This window comes from Miniopterus natalensis, chromosome 9, assembly GCF_054644295.1.
Source record: "Miniopterus natalensis isolate mMinNat1 chromosome 9, mMinNat1.hap1, whole genome shotgun sequence".
In the NCBI taxonomy this organism is placed as follows: Eukaryota; Metazoa; Chordata; class Mammalia; order Chiroptera; family Miniopteridae; genus Miniopterus; species Miniopterus natalensis.
The window spans coordinates 53,827,444-53,852,041 of NC_142089.1; the positions used below are offsets into that span (position 1 = coordinate 53,827,444).

The 24,598-nt window shown below is 34.6% G+C and overlaps 1 protein-coding gene across 1 annotated transcript in view; it reads right to left on the reverse strand.

Moving 5' to 3' along the window:
* The window catches only part of COL24A1 (collagen type XXIV alpha 1 chain), a 251,664-nt gene that overhangs the window by 82,010 nt on the left and 145,056 nt on the right, over positions 1-24,598 (reverse strand). The window contains exons 30-37 of the mRNA XM_087820561.1: positions 24,023-24,076; positions 17,481-17,534; positions 17,162-17,206; positions 17,000-17,044; positions 9,828-9,881; positions 4,249-4,302; positions 648-701; positions 204-257 (exon numbers count right to left, since the gene is read on the reverse strand). Of these exons, the coding sequence (XP_087676687.1) occupies positions 204-257; positions 648-701; positions 4,249-4,302; positions 9,828-9,881; positions 17,000-17,044; positions 17,162-17,206; positions 17,481-17,534; positions 24,023-24,076 (414 nt within the window). The remainder of the gene's footprint in view (positions 1-203; positions 258-647; positions 702-4,248; positions 4,303-9,827; positions 9,882-16,999; positions 17,045-17,161; positions 17,207-17,480; positions 17,535-24,022; positions 24,077-24,598) is intronic.

Below are 24,598 nucleotides of genomic sequence, written 5' to 3' on the forward strand. Positions count from 1 at the left end.
GAGGATGTATGAGGTTAGGACTCTAAATGCTACTACATCACAGTATGAACAGTTTGCATGCACCTTTAAACTATGAAATACAGACACATTTTCTATAATGCACCAGAAAAGCTTATTATGCAATTTTTGATGTCTTTAAGCTAAGTTCTGAGTCTCTGAAATAGGGGGACAGTTTATTAAAATGGTTTCTATTAAATACTTACCCGTAACCCTGGTTCCCCAGCAACTCCAACACTGCCTGCAGGTCCAATATCTCCCTGAAGAAACACAGGGAGAGAGTAAACTCTTTTCTATTACAACTTCATGTTTAACAGTCACGGAGGGGATTTCACGATAGCAGTTCTGAAACACTTCTCATTTTTTCCTTTTCTCCAGATTAATTTATTAATATTTTGCCCGTTAGCTTTATTATTTCTATGCCTTGCCATATGTATATGTACACACACATACACATACATAACCTATATACAAATGTACAGATAATATTTTTCTGACAAAATTTTTTTCTGGCTCATTTGAGAGCACTTCCCATTTTTATTTGCTGTCCTTCACCTACTTTGAAGATGGTTTTGCCAAAATGTGGCTATCATAGGGGATTCAATGGTGAGGGTTCAGAGAGCCCCCCCTTCACTGTTTAGGAAGGTTACCTTTGCACCAGGCTCGCCTTGCAGACCAGACTCTCCCTCAATACCTGAAGGTCCCTACAAGAGAATCATTTGACACGTCATTTGTAAGTATTCCTTAACCAGTTACAAAGGCAATAACCACCTCATAAGAGGGTAGTAATTTCTAGCCCAAGGGAGAGATATCTATGTCCTGGAAAGAGTGTTTCATGCCTCTTTATAAACTTCATGGCATATAACCTGATAATTTCTGGGACTTTTTAATAGTTCAAATGCCAAAACAACATAACCTGAAATCAAGACTTTTAAGACCAGTTTCTTCTAATTATTCCACTTATTCTTTAATCCTTGGTCAAAGACAAACTACCTCTATCTCTCTCTCTTCTCCACCCCTAATGTTTTATTCATACTCTTACTATTCTGTTTTTGTTTGTTTTTTAAACATATCTTTATTGATTTCAGAGAGAGGAAGGGAGAGAGAGAGAGAGAAACATCAATGATGAGAGAGTCATTGATCGGCAGCCTCCTGCATGCCTCTAACAGGGGATTGAGCCCGCAACCCAGGCATGTGCCCTTGACCCTGGGAATCAAACCATGACCTCCTGGATCCTAGGTCGACGCTCAACCGCTGAGACATGTCCGGCCAGGCTATTCTCTGTGTTTTCTCATTTTTTACCCTTCCCATCCATTTCTTTTAAGCTCTCTAGAACACATGCCTTAAAAAGTTCAGTTTTCTTTATTGTTTTTATAAAATAAATCACACAAGAAGGATACAAGTTTATTCATATTATAGAAGATTCTATCTATCTATCATCTATCTATCTATCTATCTATCTATCTATCTATCTATCTATCTATCATCTATCTATCTATCTATCTATCATCTATCTATCTATCTATCTATCTATCTATCTATCTATCTATCTATCTATCTATCTATCATCTATCATCTATCTATCATCTATCTATCTATCTATCTATCTATCTATCTATCTATCTATCTATCTATCTATCTATCTATCTATCTATCATCATCTATCATCTATCTATATCTATCTATATCTATCTATCTATCTATCTATCTATCTATCTATCTATCTATCTATCTATCTATCTATCTATCATCTATCTATCTATCTATCATCTATCTATCTATCTATCTATCTATCTATCTATCTATCTATCTATCTATCTATCATCTATCTATCTATCTATCATCTATCTATCATCTATCTATCTATCTATCTATCTATCTATCTATCTATCTATCTATCTATCTATCTATCTATCTATCTATCATCTATCTATCTATCTATCTATCATCTATCATCTATCTATCTATCTATCTATCTATCTATCTATCTATCTATCATCTATCTATCATCTATCTATCTATCTATCTATCTATCTATCTATCTATCTATCTATCATCTATCAATCTATCTATCTATCTATCTATCTATCTATCTATCTATCTATCTATCTATCATCTATCTATCTATCTATCTATCTATCTATCTATCTATCTATCTATCTATCTATCTATCATCTATCTATCATCTATCATCTATCTATCATCATCTATCTATTATCTATCTATCATCATCTATGGCATTTTTTCCATTCTCCTTTCATGAGTGGGTCCAGCTGGAAAGCTTTTGGTTCCTTTTACCTTGAAAACATACAACTTCCTGCAACCACTGGCTATTTCTAGGCCTTGATCTCCTACAATTGCTGTTGTATTGATTTCTTGTCTTGAAGACACTTATTTTGTTGTTCAGCACTCTAATGCATACCCTTCCCTTCTTCCCTTCCTTATTCCCCTTTCATCTTCTCCAATCCTCTCCTTTCTCTCCCTCACTCTGTGTAATGTGTGTGTGTGTATATGTTATTTAAATTTTTCTGTTGGTTACCTGTGTGACTTGTCTACTGAGATGGGAGGCAGTACAGTACTTGAGAGGAAGGACTATAAAGTGAGATGCCTGGGTTTCTGCTCTGCCTCAGAAACTATGGAATTTAATACCCAACTCTAAGATTAAATTTCTCTCTTGAAGGAGAATCCCGGTACTTTCAGGATTTCTTCCATATCAAATTGCTTTTAATCTCATGGGCGTCCTCCAGTTCCTAATTTCTCCTAATCTGTGAGGTCCTTTTGGCTTTTTTTATTCCTTTCTTAGGCTAAATCCAATAGCTGATATTCTGATCTCTGTGGTACCTATTTTTCATACCAATCTTGAATTAGCACTTTACAGCCCCTTTAAATTTATATTCTCAGTAGAATACTACATTTGTGCAAAGTGGCATCACTACATGTTGAGAGGCACAGTGGTTAAGAGAATAGTATGTGGAGAGAAATCACCTAAATTTTAATGTAGGCTCTACCACTCTACTAGCTTTGCTCTTAGCAAGATACTTAAATTTCATGCCTTAGTTTCCTCATCTGTCGAATGAGGATAACAAGTGCATCTACCTCACAGGATGTTGTGACGGTTCATTAATACAGCAAAGCACATAAGTCCACTAGTCACATAGAAAGTGCTCGAGAATTGTTAGCTATCATCAACAGTATCATCATCATCAATATAATGCGCATTCACAGTCTTCTACTTCAGCCTGGCTTATTGTAAAGTACATATGCTCTTTCAGTTGTCTTTTGTCATTCCCTTTTCCATTATCATCAACTACTATTCTAAATCAGCATATTTTCCTCAACTGATCTATACAACTACTCTTTATCAGAACAGAATTCTTGTCTCCTACTCTGTTAAAATAACTTCAAGTTTTGAGGTCTGACTTCTCTCAGCTTTCTCTAGGCTCAGCGGATGTGGATTGGTATAGGCTATCAGCAGTAGCTTTTGAGTCAGATGTGGATTCAAAGCCCGACTCGGCTACTTGTTAACCATTTACCTTGGGCAGACTGGCAGATTATGATCTTAAACTCCCTAATGTTCTTCTTTGGTCTCGGAAAAGGGTATTACTATCCATCCTATTGCACAACATAGAGATCTGGGATTAATTTTTTGCTTCTCTTTTCCCTTTACTTTCCATATCCCACAAATATGCAGGTTTACAGAACTTATATAACAAACATCTCTCAAATCAATCCTCTCCTTTCCTTTTTTATGCCTACCACTTTAGTTCAGACTGCCATCCTTTCTTGCCTGTTGAAGGCAATAGCCTTTTAGTAGGTCTACATGTTTTCATTTATGTTTAGGTTATTTAGTGCTAAATTAAACAACAGAAATAGTAATTAGATTCTATAATTATAATAACTGGGGTTTATTATTCCAAAATATATGCTGTGTAGGGGTCACTTCTCAATATTCTTCTATAAAGGAGACATAACAGCTTAGGGTTATCAAGTTAACTTTCAATTAGTTAAGGAAAAGTTTTATTCAGATTTTGTTTTGTCATTTAAATGAACTGTTAAGAGGAAAACACACATATATAATTAGGTCCATATAATAGTCATCCTGCTTTTAATGCAATTTTAGGCTTTATTTTCTGAATATGAAATAAAACACTACGGAATTATTCTCCATAATATACATCTAACATATCAATTATACCTTTGAAGAGTCTTACAGAAAGTATTAAGCAATGATGAACTAATAAGAAATATTACCTCAGCACCCATTTCTCCAGGAGGTCCAGCATCACCTTGCAGTCCTCGTGGTCCCTGTATTAAATAAAATTTAAAACCTGAGAATCAAAGTTTATTCTATGTCTCAATTAACATATGCATCTAAATATGGAATTTAGGAGATATCATATGTAATATAACACAATACATTTATTAATGTATTACTTTATTTTCTGAGTAAACAAAGTTATCTTTTTTGATACCTATGTTTTCTTTTGTGAATAATAGTAAGGCATGCTTGGATTCAAAAGAAACTATAGTGCCATTCATTCTTTTATTCCCTAATTTACTCACTAACAATAAACACTTATAAAATGCCTAATAAATATGAAATATTATGCTAAGGGCTTTCAAAAGTTATCTTCTTTAATGGGTGTGATAATTATAGATCTACTTAACATTCTGAAAAATATGTGACAAAATAAATAACTTGTATCTTTCTGTTGTATGCTTACTATTCCATTCTAAATATAAATATTGTACCATGTTATTGTACATATTTCATAACAAAATTATTCAATGGCTACACAATATTTCTTTTAATATTCCACAGTACCATAAATTAATCATTTTCTTAATACTAGGCATTTATACTATTTTTAATTCCTCTTTACAGTAAAATTTTGCTTTAGTGGATTTATTATACACATGTTTGACTACTGATAAGTGAAAGTTAAGGTCTGTAACATCATGTGATATTGTCAAATAACTGAGATAAACTTTCAAATGATAGGATTATAAGGTTGGTATATAGGCGTCACTTATGTTGTCCTCTACTTGATAGTATAGTCATTAAAAGTGTTAAGAGGTCAGTTATATTTTTCAATTATGGCTTATTAAATATTATGGATAATATCTTAGAATGTATGCATTCTCCTCAGAATGTATTCCTATCCTATTATAAATGCACTGAGAGAAACATCTTTGTGCCTAAGTCCTTGTGTGTAGTCTGCATTTCCCCCCTTAGAACACAGTCTGAAATGTAGTATTATTTGGTCAAAAGCCAAGTTGATTTCCAAAAAGGTTGCAATAATTAACATTCCAGAAGCAACATGTAAAAATTAGAGCCTATTTCTTTGAATGCATACCAACACAGAATATTTTTTAAATTCTTTGTTAATTTGATGGACAACCTGATAACTTAAAAGTGTATATATTCGACTAGTTTGGTTAAATATTGTTTTTGTCATTTGTTTATCAGCTATCTGTGATATTCTATATGTTTCTTGATCATGTCCTTTGCCCATATATTTTGGGAGTAAATTTTTTTTTAATTGTTTAAGTTCTTTATGTATTTAGGACATTAACTTTTATCTGTCCTATTTTACTGCTAACTTCTACCCACTTTGTGGTTTGTCATTTTATTTTTAAAATATATTGTTAAGGATAACCTCCCACATACCTCCCCCCAAACATTATCACTACAGAACACTTGGGAATACACAAATTTAAAAATGACCCAAAATAACCACTTGAACCACTTGAAATCTTGGTGCAGCTTCTTAAATCTTTGAGCAGTTCTTAAAAAATTAGGATGGGAAAAGTTTAACATTTGCACACAGTTAAAGGTGTCAGTCTTTTATTGCTTTTTTTTTTTTAATCACATTTAAGTTTAAAACGTTTATTCCCATTTTAAAAAGTTCTTTCACCTACTTTCATTACTTATGATTTAAAATATTGATTTAAGCCATTGTTTTGATGGACAGTGTGAGGTGAGAATCAAGATGATGTCTTATTGTGTTGTGTACTTGAAACCTGTATGGTTTTGCAAACCAATGTCACCTCAGTAAATTAAAAAAACCTCTTTGAACCAAATATCAAAACTTCCTTCCTTTCACTTTATGTTGTAGTGAATGCAACTGCTTAAGGCTTCCTTGAAGATATCAAGTTGTTCCATGCCCTCATGTCTTTCCTCATGCCGTTCCATTCACCTACAGTTCTCTGTCTGCCATCTTCGCTTGGCTACCTCTAATTTACCCAAGATTCAAACCAAATGTCATTTCCTTAATCAAGTGTTCTTAAAAATGCAGGTTGGGCTAAGTGCATTTCCTTTGTGCTAATTTAGGACTGTAAACTAAACTCTATTTTATTTTAGTATTTATCTTATGTTGAAATGATCTGTTAATGTGTTACCTGTATTTCTAATAATTGTGAACTCTTCATGTGTTACTAAATGCCTTAGCATCCAGCATAGTACTTCCCTACTGATTTCTAACACTGTCCTCATCAAAAATTAAATTCTCCTATATACTTTTCTGGTCCACATATCTGTCCAGATTTGGATCAGTGTCAATGAATTTAATTATTCTATCTTTAATATTCCTTTTAAATTCTAGTAGCATTAGTCATCATCTTTTGTGCCAGGTTAAAAATATTAAGCTATTTTGCCTGCTTATTTATATTTATCCTTGGAATAATTAAATCAAGCCCTTACACCCAATTTATAATTGGTAATGGGATTTGGTTAAATTGAATACATTAATTTAAAAAGAACTGGTTATTTATTTATTTTAAATACGTTTTTATTGATTTTACAAAGAGAGGAAGGGAGAGGGAGAGAGAGAGAAACACTGATGTGAGAGAGAAACATCCACAGGCTGCCTCCTGCACGCCCCACAGCCTGGGCATGTGCCCTGACCAGGAATCTAACCTGTGACCTTTTGGTGCCTGGGATGACCCTCAACCAACTAAGCCACGCCGACCAGGGTTTTATCTATCAATTTTAAAAACATATATATACTTTATTTTTCAGTCTTCTATTTAGATAATAATTTTCTTTTCTACTTAAGTTAGTTTCTAGGTCACTTCATAAATTTTTGAAATTTTCTCACATTTTTCTTCTTATTGAGGGCAACTTTATACAGTTGTGCACTGTACAAGTCTAGGAGCACACACAGTGTGCATCAGTTTTGCATTGATCAGACTCCCCCCCCCCAAATGTGATTAAAGTCTAGATTACAGGTCAGAAAATCTTTTCCTAAAGGGCCAGATTATAAGTATTTCAAGCTTGTGGATCATGTAGCCTCTGTTACACATGTCAGCTGTGCTGTAGTGGCAAGAAAACAGCCATACAATACGTAAGTGAATGGTTGCAGGTCTGTTTCAACACAACTTTATTTACAAAAGCAAATGACTGGTCTGAGGGCTATTGGTTGATATAGACACACAGTTTTGCCTACATACTTCTAAAGGAATCTAAGACTGTCATGAAGATTTTACGAGGGTTCTGATTCTGGTTGATCTCCTAAGTTATATATTTGATTTTCCCCTCACTTCTTTCAGTCTCTTCTCTTCAGTTCATCCCTCTTCTACCAACATTTATTAAATGTTGAATTTCTTTGGAGCTAAGCCTTGGATCCTTTACTTCTCTCACTCCAATATTCTCTCCCGAGGTCAATGACTCCAATATTTTTAATGTCAGTGAATTCCTCTGCCCTGAGCTCCATATCTGTCAATTTCATATTTCTCAAAGGCACCTCAAATTCAACATAGTTAAACCGAACTTATAATCTGCCACTATCAAACCTAGCTTTCTGCTTGATATTTCCAGTTTCAGTGAATGACATAATTATCTCATTAATTCTTCAAGCCTGAAACTTAGGAATCATACTTCACATACAGGATATCTATCTCCTATTGATTTTGTCTCCTTTGACTCTTTCATATCTATACACTTCTTTTCTCTGCTAATCTAAAGGGTTCTACCACTCTTACCTTGCAACAGAAAACCACTCTTTTCCATTCTTGATCTCTTACAATTTGATCTCTACCTTGTGGTTTGAGTGATTTTAACAAAGTGATTATCGGGTCACAAAACTAGCCCCATCCTTTCAATGACATGCCTTTGTTCTTAGGGTAAAAGTACAAATCCTCGGGAATGTGGCCCATAAAGCGCATGTGGTTCCCCTGCCTCCGTTTCTATCCTCAGCTTGCACTTACTTTCCACCTGACTCTCTGTGCCATAGTCACGTTGGCCCTCTTGTTTAGATCTTCAAATAAATATGTAGCACTTCTTTGCAGGCTCATGACTTCTCTTTGAAATGATGTTTTCCCATGTTTGCTTAAGTGACTACTATTCATCCTGGGGATCACAGCTCAAATACTCCTCCTCATGGAAGCTTTTCTAACCCCCAGTTAGGATAGTTTCTCCATTACACACACTCTTAGAACTGAATTCCTATACTTTAGAGCATTTGTCTCAGTTTTAAATTATCCATTTATCTCTGTTATTAATTAATGTGTACTTCTGTCATTAGACTGAAAACTCCATGGTTACCACTATACTCTAAGTGCAGGTTCTTAATAAACATTTGCTGATTGAATGAATGAGTGATCAACTATCCAAACCCTAACACTTGTGCTGCAAAGAATTAACCAGTTTTGAATCTTGTTTAAGATAAAGAGACAGCTCTAATAGGTGTTGGCTATAGAAAAGCTGTAGTGCTCTATTTTATTATTCTCAAAAAATAAATATGTTTCAATATCTCTTTTGTGTTCTTCATTTCACCAATTTACTTACATTCTTTTCTTTTCTATGATTTTGCCAGGCAATTAAAAAATATGAAACAAAACCTATTGTATCCATTACAAATTGATTTATATTTTATTTACGAGCCTCACTAACCCTATGACCTGGATATCAATTTGCAGATGCTGTTAGGCCAGTTAGTCATTTATGACTACAATAACAAATCTTTTCTTGTATAAGGTTGAAGATATTGTCTCTGCTGTTGCCATAGCTCTATTAACAAACTATCTTTAAATGTTCCTTATTAAACTAAATTAATTTTCATTCCATTTCACTTCATCTAATATTATTGGCTGAATGATTATATCTTTGGGATATGACCTTTGGTCAATTCAGTTTAACAAGCATGCGATAAGTAGATATAATATGCCAGACATTATGCCTGGTGAAAGAAATGGTCTCTGACTTCAAGGAGCTACAGATTTCTTTTTTTAGAAGAAAGAGTTATTTAAGAAAATTATGCTAAAGAGAGTTCCATTATTTTTTGATAAAATATTAGAATTGGGATGGCAAGCTAAGAGATACAAAATAGGGAGAAAACTGAGAAGGATTTAGTTTGAAAAAAATCAACACCATATCTAAGACTTTTTAAATGCAAAGAGTTATATATATATGATCAAATCTTTATTTACTGTTTAGAGAGCTTATACCATAGATTAAATATGTAAAGGAAGAAATGAATGCAGTTTGATAAGAATAACCCTTTGACTTTTAGAATTTTCCACTTGCTACTAGCTAAAAAATTATGCAAAGGCCACCTGTAAACCATTGTGTCAACTGATGGATAAGATCAGCCCAGTAGTTTGAAAGATGATATTGTATTGTAAATCTTAGAAGCTTGTTACAGCATATTACATCTGATAGCATCCCAGAAGAATGACTTCATAGGTAATAAAAAATAAGTTGTGAGAAAGGTGTGACAAGGTTTTTCCTTTTCGCAATTCACTTTCCATGGAAACTCTATAATTAAATTACATTTATCAAATTATGATGTAAGTTTGTGTATCACTGAAAAGCATAAAGATAAACTTACTGGTTCTCCTGCAAGTCCCCTGTCTCCAGTACTCCCAGGGAGTCCTTGTGATCCCTGAACAAACAAAGGCAAAACTTGAAGAAAAAGTGATGCTTGAAAATGCTTTAGACAGTTCCCTTACCTCAGCTTTCTTTCACAATCATCACACCTAACTTTTCTCTCTACCTTTATTCTTTTTTTTCTTTTGTGGTAAAATATACATAACATAAAATGTACGATTTCAACAATTTTTAAGTGTACAGTTCTGTGGCATTAAGTACATTCACACTGTTGTGCTACCATTACCACCATCTATCTTCAGAACTTTTTATCTTTCCAAACTTAAACTCTATACTCATTAAATAACTCCCTCCTCCCTCCCCCATTCCTATGGCAACCACCATTCTACTTTCAGTCTCTGAATCTGACTTCTCTAGGTACCTTACATAAGTGGAATAATACAGTATTTGTTCTTTTGGGTCTGGCTTATTTCATGTAACATAATGTCTTCAAGGTTCATTCATGTTGTAACATATGTTAAGACTTCCTTTTTAAGGCTGAATAATATTTCATAATATGTATATACTACATTTTGTATATCCACTTACCTGTCAATGAACATTTGGGATTTCTACCTTTTGGCTACTGTGAATAACGCTCCTATAAACACTGGTGTACAAATACCACATTCTTGACAACACTGGTTAATTTCTGTGTGCACGTGTATGTGTGTGTTTCTCTCTCTCTCTCTCTTTTTAAATAATAGTCATCCTACTGAGTATGAAGTGGTATCTCATTGTGGTTTTGATTTGCATTTCTCTAATGACTAGTAATAATGTGCATCTATTCATGTGCTTACTGGCCCTCTGTATATCTTCTTTGGAGTATCAAGTCCTTTGCCATTTTCTGGTCATACTTTTTATTGTCAAGTCTTAGGAGTTCTTTATGTCTACGTGTATTCTTGTATTTAATCCCTGTCCTATATAGTGACACACAATTATGAATAATTATTTTAAATTTGGGTTTTTAATAACTTTAATATTTAAATAAAAGTGTTTTTATCCAAAAACAGTATCTTTGCAATGTGTTAAAAGGTATGATTTGTGCCTTTAAGACCTGGTAAAGCACAAGGGTCTCAGGGTCTGGATGACCAAGTTGGAGCTCTCCAATCCTCCCCCGCCCCCCACATTTTTATACCATGCCATCTATGGCACCATAAAATTGATTCTTAGATATGGGGGTATATTCTAAAATGGTACATACATCTCTAAATAAAATTCCAGGTCCTCTTTGATTCTCTCATTCAAAGATCTACTGAGCATGCACTGTACCAAACACTGGTGACTACTAATGGTACATAAAATACTGCCCTTGTCTATTTGTAATTTGCCTCCTCTACATTACCGACCTTAGGAAGGTTGGCTACTGTACAATGGATCACAATTACTATTTATCTTAAAACTAAAAACTAAGAGAAAAATATATTAGAAGTACAGATATTCAAAATTCCTAGCAATATTGAATCTTCTAAGTTACAATCATCAATGCTTTAATTAGTTATGTATGGTTCTCCAGTTAGAGAAAGGAAGATATGTAAAATCATGGACTTCCATCTGACTAAGGCCCTTTTTCAGTCATGAAAATCATATGCTACCCATTACTCCAGGCTCCTAAATTAAGAAACAGAATCAGCATAAGGGATCCCAACTGAAACATACAGTGAAAGCTTAGAACCTTAATTGAAGTCTGCCCAGTTTGCTTTGTAAAGTGTGTCTGCACACAATATCAAGCTTCATATATACTTTTAATGCTGTTAATGGTGCATAAAAGCTGGCAAAGCTATGAAATGACTTAAGTGGACTTTATTTTTATTGGAGATGAAGAAGAAAACCATAAGCAGGCACAAAATAAAAATTCCCTTGAAGGCTTTTCAGATGCTACTGAAAATATATTACTTGTAGTAGAACTCCTTGCTCCATGACTTGAACTCAGCACTTGTGAATATGACCAGGAGGACAATGACTATTACATTATTATGGTTGCTATTTATTGAGAAACTGTGCCAAACAAATAAACTTCATTTGTTATGACTATAAAAATTATCTCATTTTAAAGATAGGAAAACTCAGGTCTTGAGAGGTTAAGTAATTTGTACAGAGTAAAAACAGCTGGTAAGTGGCAGAACCAATATTTGACCTCCAATATGTCTGATCCACTGCCATGTTCTTCCACTATACAGAACTGCTTTCTACTGATTTCAACCGGGAATCATTTAATGCTTTTTACATTTTCAACAAATATAGAGTGTCCCAAAAATGTATACACACACTGATAATTATAAAGGCAGTGTTTATTAAAATACATTTCATTTTCAAAATTGAGCTGTCAGCTGTCAAAGTGTGCCTACATATTTTTGGGACACCCTGTATGTAGAGCATCCTCAAAAGCTCTATGAGAAAAAGCAAGGGAGCATGTGAGTGTTACATGCATGGTGACGCTTTCACTGTAGGATCATAAAAACTGTGTCCATTCTGCCTCATTATCTGAAGAATGTGAAAGAATAAATAGTATACACTTTTTGTATTATAAGAATTATGAGATAAATTTTTCTCAAGTATTTTGAGTTCCTTCAGAGAAAATTCTATTTAAAGAACTGTTAAGAGTTTCTACTTCTAATATTGGCCAAGCAGCTCCTAGCAAACTAACCTATATACAGATAACTATAAACCCAGGACAAAAATATTTTTTTCAAAAAAATCTGAAGGCATTCAGGAAAGACAAAATATTAGCAAAAATTAGAGTGGAGGGGTCTACACATAGAAGAAGAGGATGTCACTAGGTGAGTTTCTGATTTTTTAATGGCTTTTAGCCAGAGGGTAAGCCATATAGGATGGTTTTTTACAAGCAGGATAGAGGCCTGTAGTCTTACTGGCATAGAGAACCAAAGGGCAGAATTTGGAGTGACCACAGCTCCTAGAAAGTGATGGAAGAAAGAGCCAGACAGAGGAAGCCTCAATATCTGAGTATAAACTGCTTAAATCTCTTGCTGACATTTGAACTATGTAATGGTGAAGGAGACTGCAGGCAGCCAAGCCAAGACTAAAACAACTGAACAGAGATTTTCACCTACCAGAGCCTAGAGAACTTGGACTTCAAATTCAGCCAAGTTAACTGCCAGCCGAAATGAATGAATGAATGAATGAAAGGGAGGGAGGGAGGGAAGGAAGAAAAGCTTATCAAAGGAATATAACAGAATTTGGAGTCTCTACAATACATTATTCAAAATGTCCAGGATATAATTCCAAGATACTGGACAGAAAATTTCCCTTATTCATAAGAAGTAGCAATTAATGGAAATAAAATTCAAAATTATTCAGATGTTAGCTTTTCACACAGAATTTTAAAGTATGTATCATAAATATGCTCAATAATGTAAATATAAATATGTTCATGAAAAATAAACAAATAGGAAATCTCAAAAAAGAAATTGCATCTGTAAAAAAAAGAAATTACAGAACTGAAAATTAAATATCTGCTGTAAAACTTAAAAATACAATATCCTAAATAAAATTTCACTCAATAGGCTTAACAAGTGAGTAAAGATAGAGTGGGCTTATCCAATTAAAAAAAGAAAACAGGAAAATGAAAGACTGATATATGAAAGTATAGAGCCATAGGGACAAAAAGAATATTATCAAACGTTTAACATGTATTTAATTGGAATCTACAAAGGAAAGAGGAGAGAAAAGAGGGTAGGAAAAATATTTGAAAAAACAAAGTTGAAAAACTTCCAAGTTACTGAAAACACTAATTTACCCACATAAGAAGCTCAGCAAACCTCAAGCTGAATATATGCAGAGAAAATCCATCCAGGCACATCATACTCAAATGGCTAAACTCAAAGACAAAGAGAGAATCCTGAAAGCAGCCAGAAAAAAAATGTTGCATTATATGCAGGGAAATAATGATAAAGATGTGTGGACTTCTCATCAGAAATAATGGAGGTCAACATTTCAATTTTTTCAGTATTGAATAAAAACAAATAAAAACACATTGATCAATCCAGAATTTTATATCATGTGAAAATAGCCTTTAAGAATGAAAGTGAAATAAACACATTCTCATAAACAGAACTAAGAGAATTAATCACTAGCAGAACTTGACTATAAGAAATCTAAGGGAAGCTCTATAGGCTACAGGGAAATGACACCATTTGGAAATGCAGATCTACAGAAAGGAATGAAAGCACCAAAAAGAATAAATGCATAGATAAATAAAAAAATACTACTTTCTCTTAATATCTCTAAAATGCACATTTGACTTATTTATATTAAAGAAAAAATTTAACTTTGCAATATGGGTTTATAGCATATACATATGTATAATAAGATAATTACAGGGCAAAATACCAGATGTTGGTAAATGGGCTATATGTTTTCGGTTCCTTACAATTATGCTAAGTGTTACATATGGTCCCCAATTTAACACAATGGATCATGGCCTTTCCTGTTGATTCTCCTTTTGAGTCAGATCTACGTGTGGAAACAAATTTGCCCAGAAGACAAATATACTTCTGGCTACCTGGACTAGCAGAGTACTAGTTACCAATTTTCATTTAATATCTAGCTTTAGAATTGTGACATTTAAGACATGTCTCTATATTTTACAGTTGAGGGAAATATGATCCAGGGAGCTAACCAATTTAGCCAAGACTATACATATAGCTAATAGGAACATGCATTACTAGAACGAAGGTCAATCTGACCTCCAATGTATCTTTATTTTACAGCATTGCCAGCTTGTTGGCAGTACATAAATGACTAGACACTGAGATCACTGTGCAGGATCAAATAAATAAATCTTCAGGGCTGTCTGGATTTCTTGGATTGATTGATAGTAGCTTCCATAGGATCTCAAAAGTCTATTTCAGTTCAATCAAGAAGGAGACAATGTAGGTATAGAGCTAAGTAAATCTCAACAACTATTATAAACTCATGATTTAATATCCATCCCATGCCATCCACTAAAGTAACTCTACTTTTCCAGCAGTCTATGAAACTTGCTTGCCATATGCTATGGTTACAAAGTGGTTCAGTAACTTTTATATTTGATTGAGGAAATCAAATATCAAATTTTACATTTATCCAGAAATAACTGATAGGCTTGATGAACTTGATGAGCTCCAAGTTTCTCACTCATTACAACATAATAGCTTTGTATACATTGTAACAAAATGGAAAAAATCTACACAAACACCATTTACACTAACATATCAAAAATTCAGATGATGAATATTAATACTCAAAGAATATTCTTTGGGGATTACATTAACTAACAATACAATGTCACACGAAATTTATTTCCCTGTCCCTGGCTGGTGTGGCTCAGTTAGTTGAGCATCATCCCTGCACCAACAGGTCACCAGTTTGACTCCCAGTCAGGGTACCTGCCCAGGTTGTGGGTTTGGTCACTGGTTGGAATAGATATGGGAGGCAACAGATCTCTCTCTCTCTCCTTCTCCTTCTCTTTCTCTCTCTCTCTCTCTCCCTCTCCCTCTCCCTTTCCCTCTCCCTGCTTCTCCTCTGCCTTCCCCTCTCTCTAGAAAAAAAATCAATTAAAAAAAAAGTCCTCTCCCTGGATACAGTCATTTCTTTTAAGTCTGATATTTTAGATTTGACAATTGTCAAATATAATGGTATTATGAAAACAGCCGGCAGGGGGCAGCAGAGTTCAAAGAGGAGTACGTAAATGTTGTGACAGTGACTATTCCTATGGCGTTAAGACATTTTTCTCATATCCTTTTCTGACTCTTCAGTTGCAGGCTATTTAAATTATTATCTAATACTATAACTTTAATTACATATATTAGATAATTATTATCTAATACTATAACTTTAATTACATACATTTATGTATGTAATGTATTACAAATAATGTCATCATTAAAAATTATGATTTCTAATGAAAGTAATTAAAAACACCATACATTTAAGGTTATGCACTCAAAATTATATATATGTACTATCACACATGCTTGTCTGTATACATTTGTGCATATGTATCTTTCTTTTTTCTTTCTTTAAAAACAGTTTTTCCCTTCAGTTAATGATAAATACAAAACTTGTTGCTCCTCAGGGAAAAAGCTGTATCCTTCTGAAAAGATTTTTGATGACAAAAAATATCTTGAATTATATAATGTTAAAAACTCTTAGAGAAGTGCCATGGGAGAGCATGATGACACACATAGCTCCACACTGCAAGGGTCTGAAAAACACTCAAGTTGAAGTAAAACAAAACTACACAAGAAGCCTTAAAGTAGTTTCTGGTTACATTAGCTTTATTAATATTCCATTATATTTTATCCAGTGATGGACACTTGGGCTGCTTCCAAATCTTGGCTATTGTAAATAACACTGCCATGAACATGAGGGTGCATATATTCTTTCAAATTAATGTTTTGGATTTCTTCGGATAAATACCCAGAAAATATGGTATATTTACACAGTGTAATACTACTTGGCTGTAAAATGGAAGAAAATTTTACCCTTTGTGACAGCATGGATGGACCTGGAGAGCTTTATGCTAAGTGAAATAAGCCAATCAGAGAAAGACAAGCACCATATGATTTCACTCATATGTGGAATCTAATGAGTAAACTGAACTAACAAGCAAAATGGAGACAGACTCAAAGATAGGAAGCAGGTAGGCATCTCTGGTGGAGAGGAGGGTGTTGAAGTGGGGTGGAGGGATTGAGCAAAAAAGAAAACAAAAAGAAAGAACTCATGGGCACAGACAACACAACAGTGTGGTAATTGCGGGGGACAGGGTGGTGGGTGGAGGTGGAAGAGGGCATAGGGGGGATAAATTTGTGATGAAAAAATAAAATAGAATAAAAAATATTTCATTATATTTATAATATCACATCATTTTATTTTGAAATGGATTTTACAGAAAGACTAACCTATCATAATTAGGGTGACGTAAAAGTAGCAGCTACCAACCACCAGTTTATAGATCCGTATAACCAAGGCCCAGAATGACTAAGCAACTTGCCCAAATTAGAACATTTATCTAATGGCTGAAGGAAGGAAAGAAACTTGTATTGTTAGTCTAACATACTAAATACTAAGCAATAGCTGTGTCAGAGAATAAAGCAGATAAAGTTTGTTCCTAGCTTCTTTTTAACTACTTACTGGTTTCCCTTGAGCTCCTCTCTCCCCAGGGTTTCCAGTCTTACCCTGCATGAGAAAGAAAACGCTTGGGTCAAGCAGCTTCCTCCCCAAATATTATGGCATACCAAGAAAAATGAAAGACTTTAAGTGTTTATCTTTAATGTGAAATATTTTACTACTTACAATAAGACCATGAGGCCCTCTTTTTCCTTGATCTCCTTTTTCACCCTAACAAAGTATTGATACCAAGTTAATAAGATTGTCAATTACAGTGTTATGAATGTCAGCACACACACACACACAAAATCAGACATCGCAGACATAGCTCAATATTAATAAAACATCTCTGTGTGTGGTAAAAACTTCACGCATGTTTCATATTTAGACTAAGAGAAGATTTAGAAGCACGCTTTTGTACGGAAATGCATCAGTTTTTAGACAGGTAGAATATATGAGCTCAGAAGAACTTAACTGTAGGTGGAATGAGAAAATCAGTGATTACCTTGGCACCCTGTGTACCTTGCTCCCCTGAGAGACCATCTGTTCCTCTTGGTCCCTAGAGACGGAAAAAACATCCTGTAGTTAATTTGAAATGTCTCTTTTTTACTGTTAGGCATCCTTACAAATGAAGCCATTCTTCTTCAGTTGACAAACCCAGCTGCTTGTTTCTGTCCATGACCACAGAAAAGAATACAGCTGAGTACATGGCTGAACCTATTTGCACGAGAGAATCAAGCCAGAGTTTTAAAGATTTAATGCCAAACAGTCAATCAGGTGACCTCAAAAACAGCTGACTCAGATGCTGAGGTGCCCGGAGTATAGGTCTGTTATTTGAGTATTTTGTTCACCTCATCAATTATTCAGCAGTCATTCAGGATTTATCTAGAAAACAACTAAATTAATTTAAAAGTGACTGGTTTGTTTGTCCAAAGAGTCGTCTTAGGTTCTACATTTTTGAAACAGCACTCTTTCTACTTTATAAGAAGTTGAGTGCTGATTATATTGTACCTGCTACACACCTGCTTGACAGTGGTTACTGGAAGCTGGCAGGGGCTCAGAAAGGGGGGAAAATGTTGCTGGGAATATTCATGTAAATTTATAACTTCTTAGCTAAGTTACTCTTAATGTTCATTCAGCAATTAGTTGTGAAGAATCATTAGTTGCAAAAGTTATTCTCTAATAAAATGACAATATTTTTCTCCCTGTCTAAATTATAACTGCCTTTGGATGATCTTAAAAGTCATTTTCAAGGGAATTAATTCAATTTTACAACTATTAACTGAATATCTATTGTGGAAAAAGGCTTTGCATTAAGTGTGATGGGGATACACAATTGTAAGAAAGTCTCTCCATTATGAAGCATAGAGAATCACAAGGTAAATTATATAAATGACTATAATATTGTAAGAGATAGGCGTGTTAAGGGCAAAAGGATTCACAGGAAGGGGAGAGCTTTCACATGTTTATAAAGGGAATGAAGGTATCATTTTGACAGTTGGAGATCATGCTCTTGAAGGAACTCTAGATATAGTATAAGGAAAGGGTACAGAGGCAGGGTAAAAGATACCCCAAAATGAAAAAAGTTTGTTTAGCTGAGCTATTGATTAAATGTAGTATTTTTTAGTATTTCTATACTAAGAAATAATTGTGTAAAGACTGGGACTTAGAAGGTGAAGGATTGGAATTTATATTTAAATCGATAGACAACAAGGAGGTACTGAAGATTTATGTACAGCGAAACAAATAACCCAGCACAACATAATGATTTGAAGGAGCCCCCTAGGTTTCAGTCCCTTCTCTTGTACCTCATCCGAGGTCAGCTTAGTTTAGCTTTATTTAATTTAAAAGCTGCATCCTATAATGGGACTCTCTTCCTGGGTGCTCTTAGGGTAACTGCATTCGTTCTCAGATCCTCTGGGGCACATTCATGAGGCTGGAGAAAAGACTCCTGCTCCATGAGGATCTGTAGCTCCACTGGTCATAGAAAAGTTATAGCCATAGCTCTAGCTCTACAGTTTCTCAGTCTGTATTTAAGGGACTCCATGATCTGTTCCCCAATCCCTTTTCTGCCCTATTTTCCCATAAAATACTGAAAAACTAAGTTACAGTTTTATTGTGTAGGACCTTGAATGTCAAGTTGAAGAGTATGGACTTAATTTAACAGGTAAGTGATTTTTTTGAACTGTGTTATTCCTTCAACAGTATTTACTGAGTGCCTACTATAAGCCAGGTACTGTTTTAGGCCCAGAGGATGGTAAGGAGAAGAGACAAATCCTTGAATTCATAGATAAGCAAATAAATATATAAAATTAAAGTACAAAATGACAATAGGTAGTCGACTGTAATGAAAAATAACAAAGGAGATTAAGGGACCAGTGAGAATCCAAGTGGGGAGACCTATTTAGATGGGCTGATCTGAGAAGTCTCTCTAAAGTGATATGTAGGTAGGCATCTGAAGGAGGTGAGATGGCAGGCTATGCAAATAACTTGGGGAAGATCATTCTGGCAGGAAAAATAACAACTGCAAAGTTCCTGAGGTGTGGCATGCTTGGAATGTTTGACAGTTAAGTAACCAATGATGATTAAAAAAAAAAAGACCAACGAGATGGAAGGAGACTAGGCTTTGGGTGGGGACACACAATAGAGTATACAGACATATTACAAAGTTGTACACCTGAAATTTATATGTTATTAACTGTTACCCCAATAAATGTATCTAAAATAAGTAAACAAACAAACAAACAATGATTAAAGGTTGATTCTGGAATTTCCAGTGCAGAGATCCCTCAGGACCTTGCTCTCATAATCATCAGATTAAAAATTCAGCAGCCTGTACTGATTCTCCTTCTCTGGCATCTTCCACAAATGTTTTCCTTCTCTGCCTTTTAAGAAAGCACTTTACAAAATCTTTTGGAATAATAACAGAACAGTTATGAGTATGAAAAAGAATGAGTGGTTAACATTCTAAAATACCACAGAAAACAAGTAAAATCTACACTGAAAATGTGTCCACTGGTATAATCAAGCACTTAACTCCTTTGTAATCTGAAATGTCTGTCTTTCTTGGGTACTTTGTTAGTAAGTAACTGGTAGAATCATGACAGCATTAATAGGAAAGAAATTGGAAATGTGAGTTTGTTTGGAATGGAAAAGAAGGAATGAGAAGATAAGGAGTTTGACTCTAGAGAAATAACCACAATGATGCTGATTCTATCCCTAAGGCCTAGGTTTAAAGGTGGCAGTCCCAAGGATAAAGCTTCAAAAGGCCCTCCCCCAGCACAGAACTGTAAATTTAGAATTTTTTAAAGAAAGATTGTTTTGTCCAAAGATGGTAAATAAGTCTCAATTATTGGACAAGATCTGATTAACTAACTGCCTAGATATACATATACATATACTTATACATATACATATACATGTAGAAAAGGCTGCGTCTAGTTCAGGAGTCTCATAATTAGCTGCCAGTTTCTGCCTCAGCATATAAATCATCTACTATCAAGACTGAATTAGTCCAACCCCTGCTTTTTAAGATGAAGAAACTGAAGCCTGCAGATTTAAGTGAGTTGCCTGACTTACATGATGTTTAAATATCCAAAGCTTTTGAATAATTGTGCTTTATTAAGTTAATAACATTTTTCAAATGTCAAAAAAAATAAAGGTTAATCCTGCAAGCAAGTGAATTCAGGCTGAAATAGAGGACCTGAAGTTTAGAAGAGGTTACAAAATGACTATTAAACATTTACAAGTAAAGTGCTGATTTGTATTATAAATGAAAGGAACTCCCTCCAAAATTAAGTGATACATATAGTAACGATAACCACTCATAATGTTGTACATAAAAAAATACTTTTACTTTAAAAAATACTGTCACATTAGGAGACTTGGCTTGGGGTGGCAAACACACAGTATAGAATTATACATCTAAAACCTATATAATTTTATTAACCAATGTCATCCCAATAAAGCCAATAAAAAAAGAAACATACTGTTTAAAAATAAATAAAAATACTTTCACATTTATTATTTCATTTGCTAACCCAGGGCTACACAGGGAACAAAGAAACAGAAGTTTCTGTTCCTACAGAGATGACAAGGGTAAGTACAATTAATATAAAAAAGTCTAAGTATAGCAACTAGCAATTACATTAATTAAAGGCTATAAAGCCTAAGGTTGCTAGTTAAATAGTTAAGTAAGGCTGGCAGAGGTCTAGGAAAGTGTAGTCCTCTCCAGCTTCAGTTAAGGATCAGACAATAGGGCAGCAAAGGCCTGGGGAGGTGGCAGGTACCGGGTGGACAGAGTCAATAAGGGGAAAGCGGGGACATCTATAATACTTTCAACAATAAAGGTAAGTTGAAAAAAGAAAAAAATGAGTAAAAATGAACAAATGAGTAGGATAACACTTATTTCAGTTTTATGATAAATACTGTCTTTGGAACTTCAGATGGTCAACTAACTAATTGCATATAGTATTTTATTTGTGGTATACTGATATTAATCCTCCTATACAGCAGTTAGGATTCACTGATGTCAATGCATTATAATCTCAGTAAGGTGTAGAAATTGATGAGTTAATATTTACCAAATAAAGTAAATTTTTATGCTTGTGTTGATCATTCTATGAGACTTAGTATTGCTTACTTGGTAGCATATTGAATAGGTAAAACAAGTAACCTAAATAAAGTTATTTTAAAAAAGCCACTCGACTGTAAGTTACTATGTGATCTAGTTTTAAGGGACAGTTAACCTTGAATCTTCCATGGTGCTAGAAGACTGTGTGACAAAGTGTAGGAAATCAATAAATGTTCGATAGAATACGATGGATGGGCAAGAAAGAAGCAGAAGAACAGGAAGACTCCTTGGGGACTAGTCCTACCATTTCTGATGTTCATGTGTCTGGTTGCTAACAGTGTAAATCACAGGCAGAACAGTAAGGGCGTATAAGCACTAGTTCCATAACAGTAGTTCTCTGGGTGGTCTTAGTGCAAATATGCCTAGTGCAAGCCTCCCCTCCAGCGCACTGTGACACAGTTGTGGGCCACAAAGGGGGTACAGGTGTGCTGGAAATACCTGTTGAAATGGAAGGGAAGGGCTGGGGCACAGGAACTCCCAGCCAGATATCTGTTTCATTTATCTCAGTGGGCTGGACATATAATCTCAGTTTTGGTGTGAGTAAAACATGTTGGGAAGAATCAATTTTGGATATTGAAATCATATCCATGGTGGAAAAGGGCTGATGAAAAAAAGAGGAGAAACAGGAAGATACTAGGTAACAAGTAGAAGGGAAGTTCCTAATACTATATTCCTCCTCAAATATTCCAGTCTTCAGGTCTTTTTTGTGTTCCCAGTGTTCACTGATAGGCTGAAATAATTTCCTGAAAAGGATGCATTTTTGTTCTAAACAAAACCCTTATTTCTACACAAAGGCTCCCTGTTTAAAAAGTATTGGCTGAACTTTAAATAACTATGAGAACCCATTTTGGGAGTGAATCAGAAAAATGTATCTGGAGGGTGAGAATAAAATAGATCCTTGAGGAAGTGAGAGTTGAGGACAATGTGGCAAATCAGGAAATAATAATAATCTACCGAGAGATCATACAGAGGTTAGAAAACCACAGCACAAACGGATATTCCACGTGGTTATGAGAACGCACAGTGGTTCAGGAGCAGATCTTGCTTGGGTACATGGCTTCTAACTGGATAATCAATGAGCCCTCAATTACTTAATTAACAAAAAGCATAAGTATTTCTTCTTTCATGTGTCACAAAACTGGTTGAACTTTCCCACTCTGACTAATACAAAGTTGAATAAACACATTTGACCTGACCATGTACTGAATGTTGGCAGGATAGAGACCACTAAATAACAGTCTGAGTACAGATCATCTGCCGTTATTTTTTATTTTATTATTTTAAATCTCAGTTGGGCTAAAACATGTGTGAACATGGGGATTATTTATAGACTGTAAATCTATCACCCAGTAAGGAAAGTAGTTTTTTAGGAAAGAAGGAATAAGACAGATGTGCTCTCACCTAAAACACAGGACATGAAATTATAGCCATTATTTCAAACTGAGCACTCATAACACTTTTCTCCTGTCTGCCAACTGGAAGACAGTAAGTTTTGCTTTGCTTTTAACCTTTGTCAGCTGGAGGCCATGTTCTTAAGAATTTTTAAGTATTTTCTTTACTAGCTATAAAAGTCAAGATAAAGCCAAGGAAGAAAAGAGAATTCTTAAAGCCCACATATTCAAATTAATCAAGGAAAAAATACTCCTTAATATTCCATGTGGCATCCAATAGGCATAGGCTTTGGTGTCAGACACAGTAAAGTTTGAATTCTAGTTGCACCCTTTCTCGGTGTGTCTACAGACCATGCACTGGAACTCTCCGAGCCCCATTTTCCTTGCCTGTAAGAAAGTATCTGAGATACTGCCTCTCCTTGGTAGGGTGGTTTTGAGTGGTAAGATAATGTATGTGAAACTGCCAGGCATGTGACAGGCATGCAACAAATTGTGGCTCTTATTTCTTTAAAGGAAAAAAAAAAGATTTAATCTTTAAAAAAAAGAGAGGAAGCTTTTTCATTTACTTCTGCATGATGATTATATCGCCTCCGATTTACAATAAATAAACCCTAGTTCGTCCTGCATGCCTTCATTCCATTTTCCACTGCCCTTATTTTGTCAAGATGTTCCTGTTCCCTGCTTTGTGAGCCTCTTGTGAGTAACATAGTAATTTATCCAAACATCTTCACATTAACAGTTCCCTCAAAGAATGAAATTGGAAGCTGGAAATAAGAAAGAAGAATTCTACACGAATTAGTGAGATTCATAGCAAATAAAACAGAAATGTATGGTTTTGTAAATGCAAATGATTATGAGTCATTATTTCAATAAATGTAGGTAGTTGATCTAACATAATGAAAACAAGGGGAACAGCAACAATATCTAAGCACAATCTAGAATATAGGAAGTTATCTTTGGTGAACACATCATCATGAAGTCATTGTTGGAGCTTAAGGCACTTTCTTCAATTAGATAACTTACTCTTCGCCCTTTAGGGCCTTGACTCCCAGGTGGTCCTCTCGCCCCAACATGACCCTGTATGTTGAAAATTTAAAAATCAATTACAGAATTCACAGGAATGTTATCAGAATAGTAGTTGTAATCTTTCTTGAGACAAGTAATTCTCCTTGGGGATCTTAAAATAAAACTGATTAGTCTCTTTGAAAATATGCTTTATTTAAAAAATACCATATTTTCCTCCCCCAATATTCTGTTTTTGATGTTCCTACTATTTGGAAAAGTTTCATTTCTCGGTGTTTACACCCTGAACAAAGAATGGAAAGCTTTTAATACTGACTAACCAAGTAGTTTTCTGGAGGAACATACATGGAGAGGTAGTGGAGGGAGATACCTACTTAGCCAAGTGTGACCAGTCTAACCTGCCTGGTTCATTAAAGAAGGGTTGGCTATCACTATATGATTTCTTTCCCATTATCTCCACATTTATGATAATCCTATAACATTAAGATAGATTTTTTTCTGTTACTATGAAAAAAGCCATAAAATGTTTCAAATTAATATGCCACAAAAATAGCCTGTAATGAAGATTAAATTGCT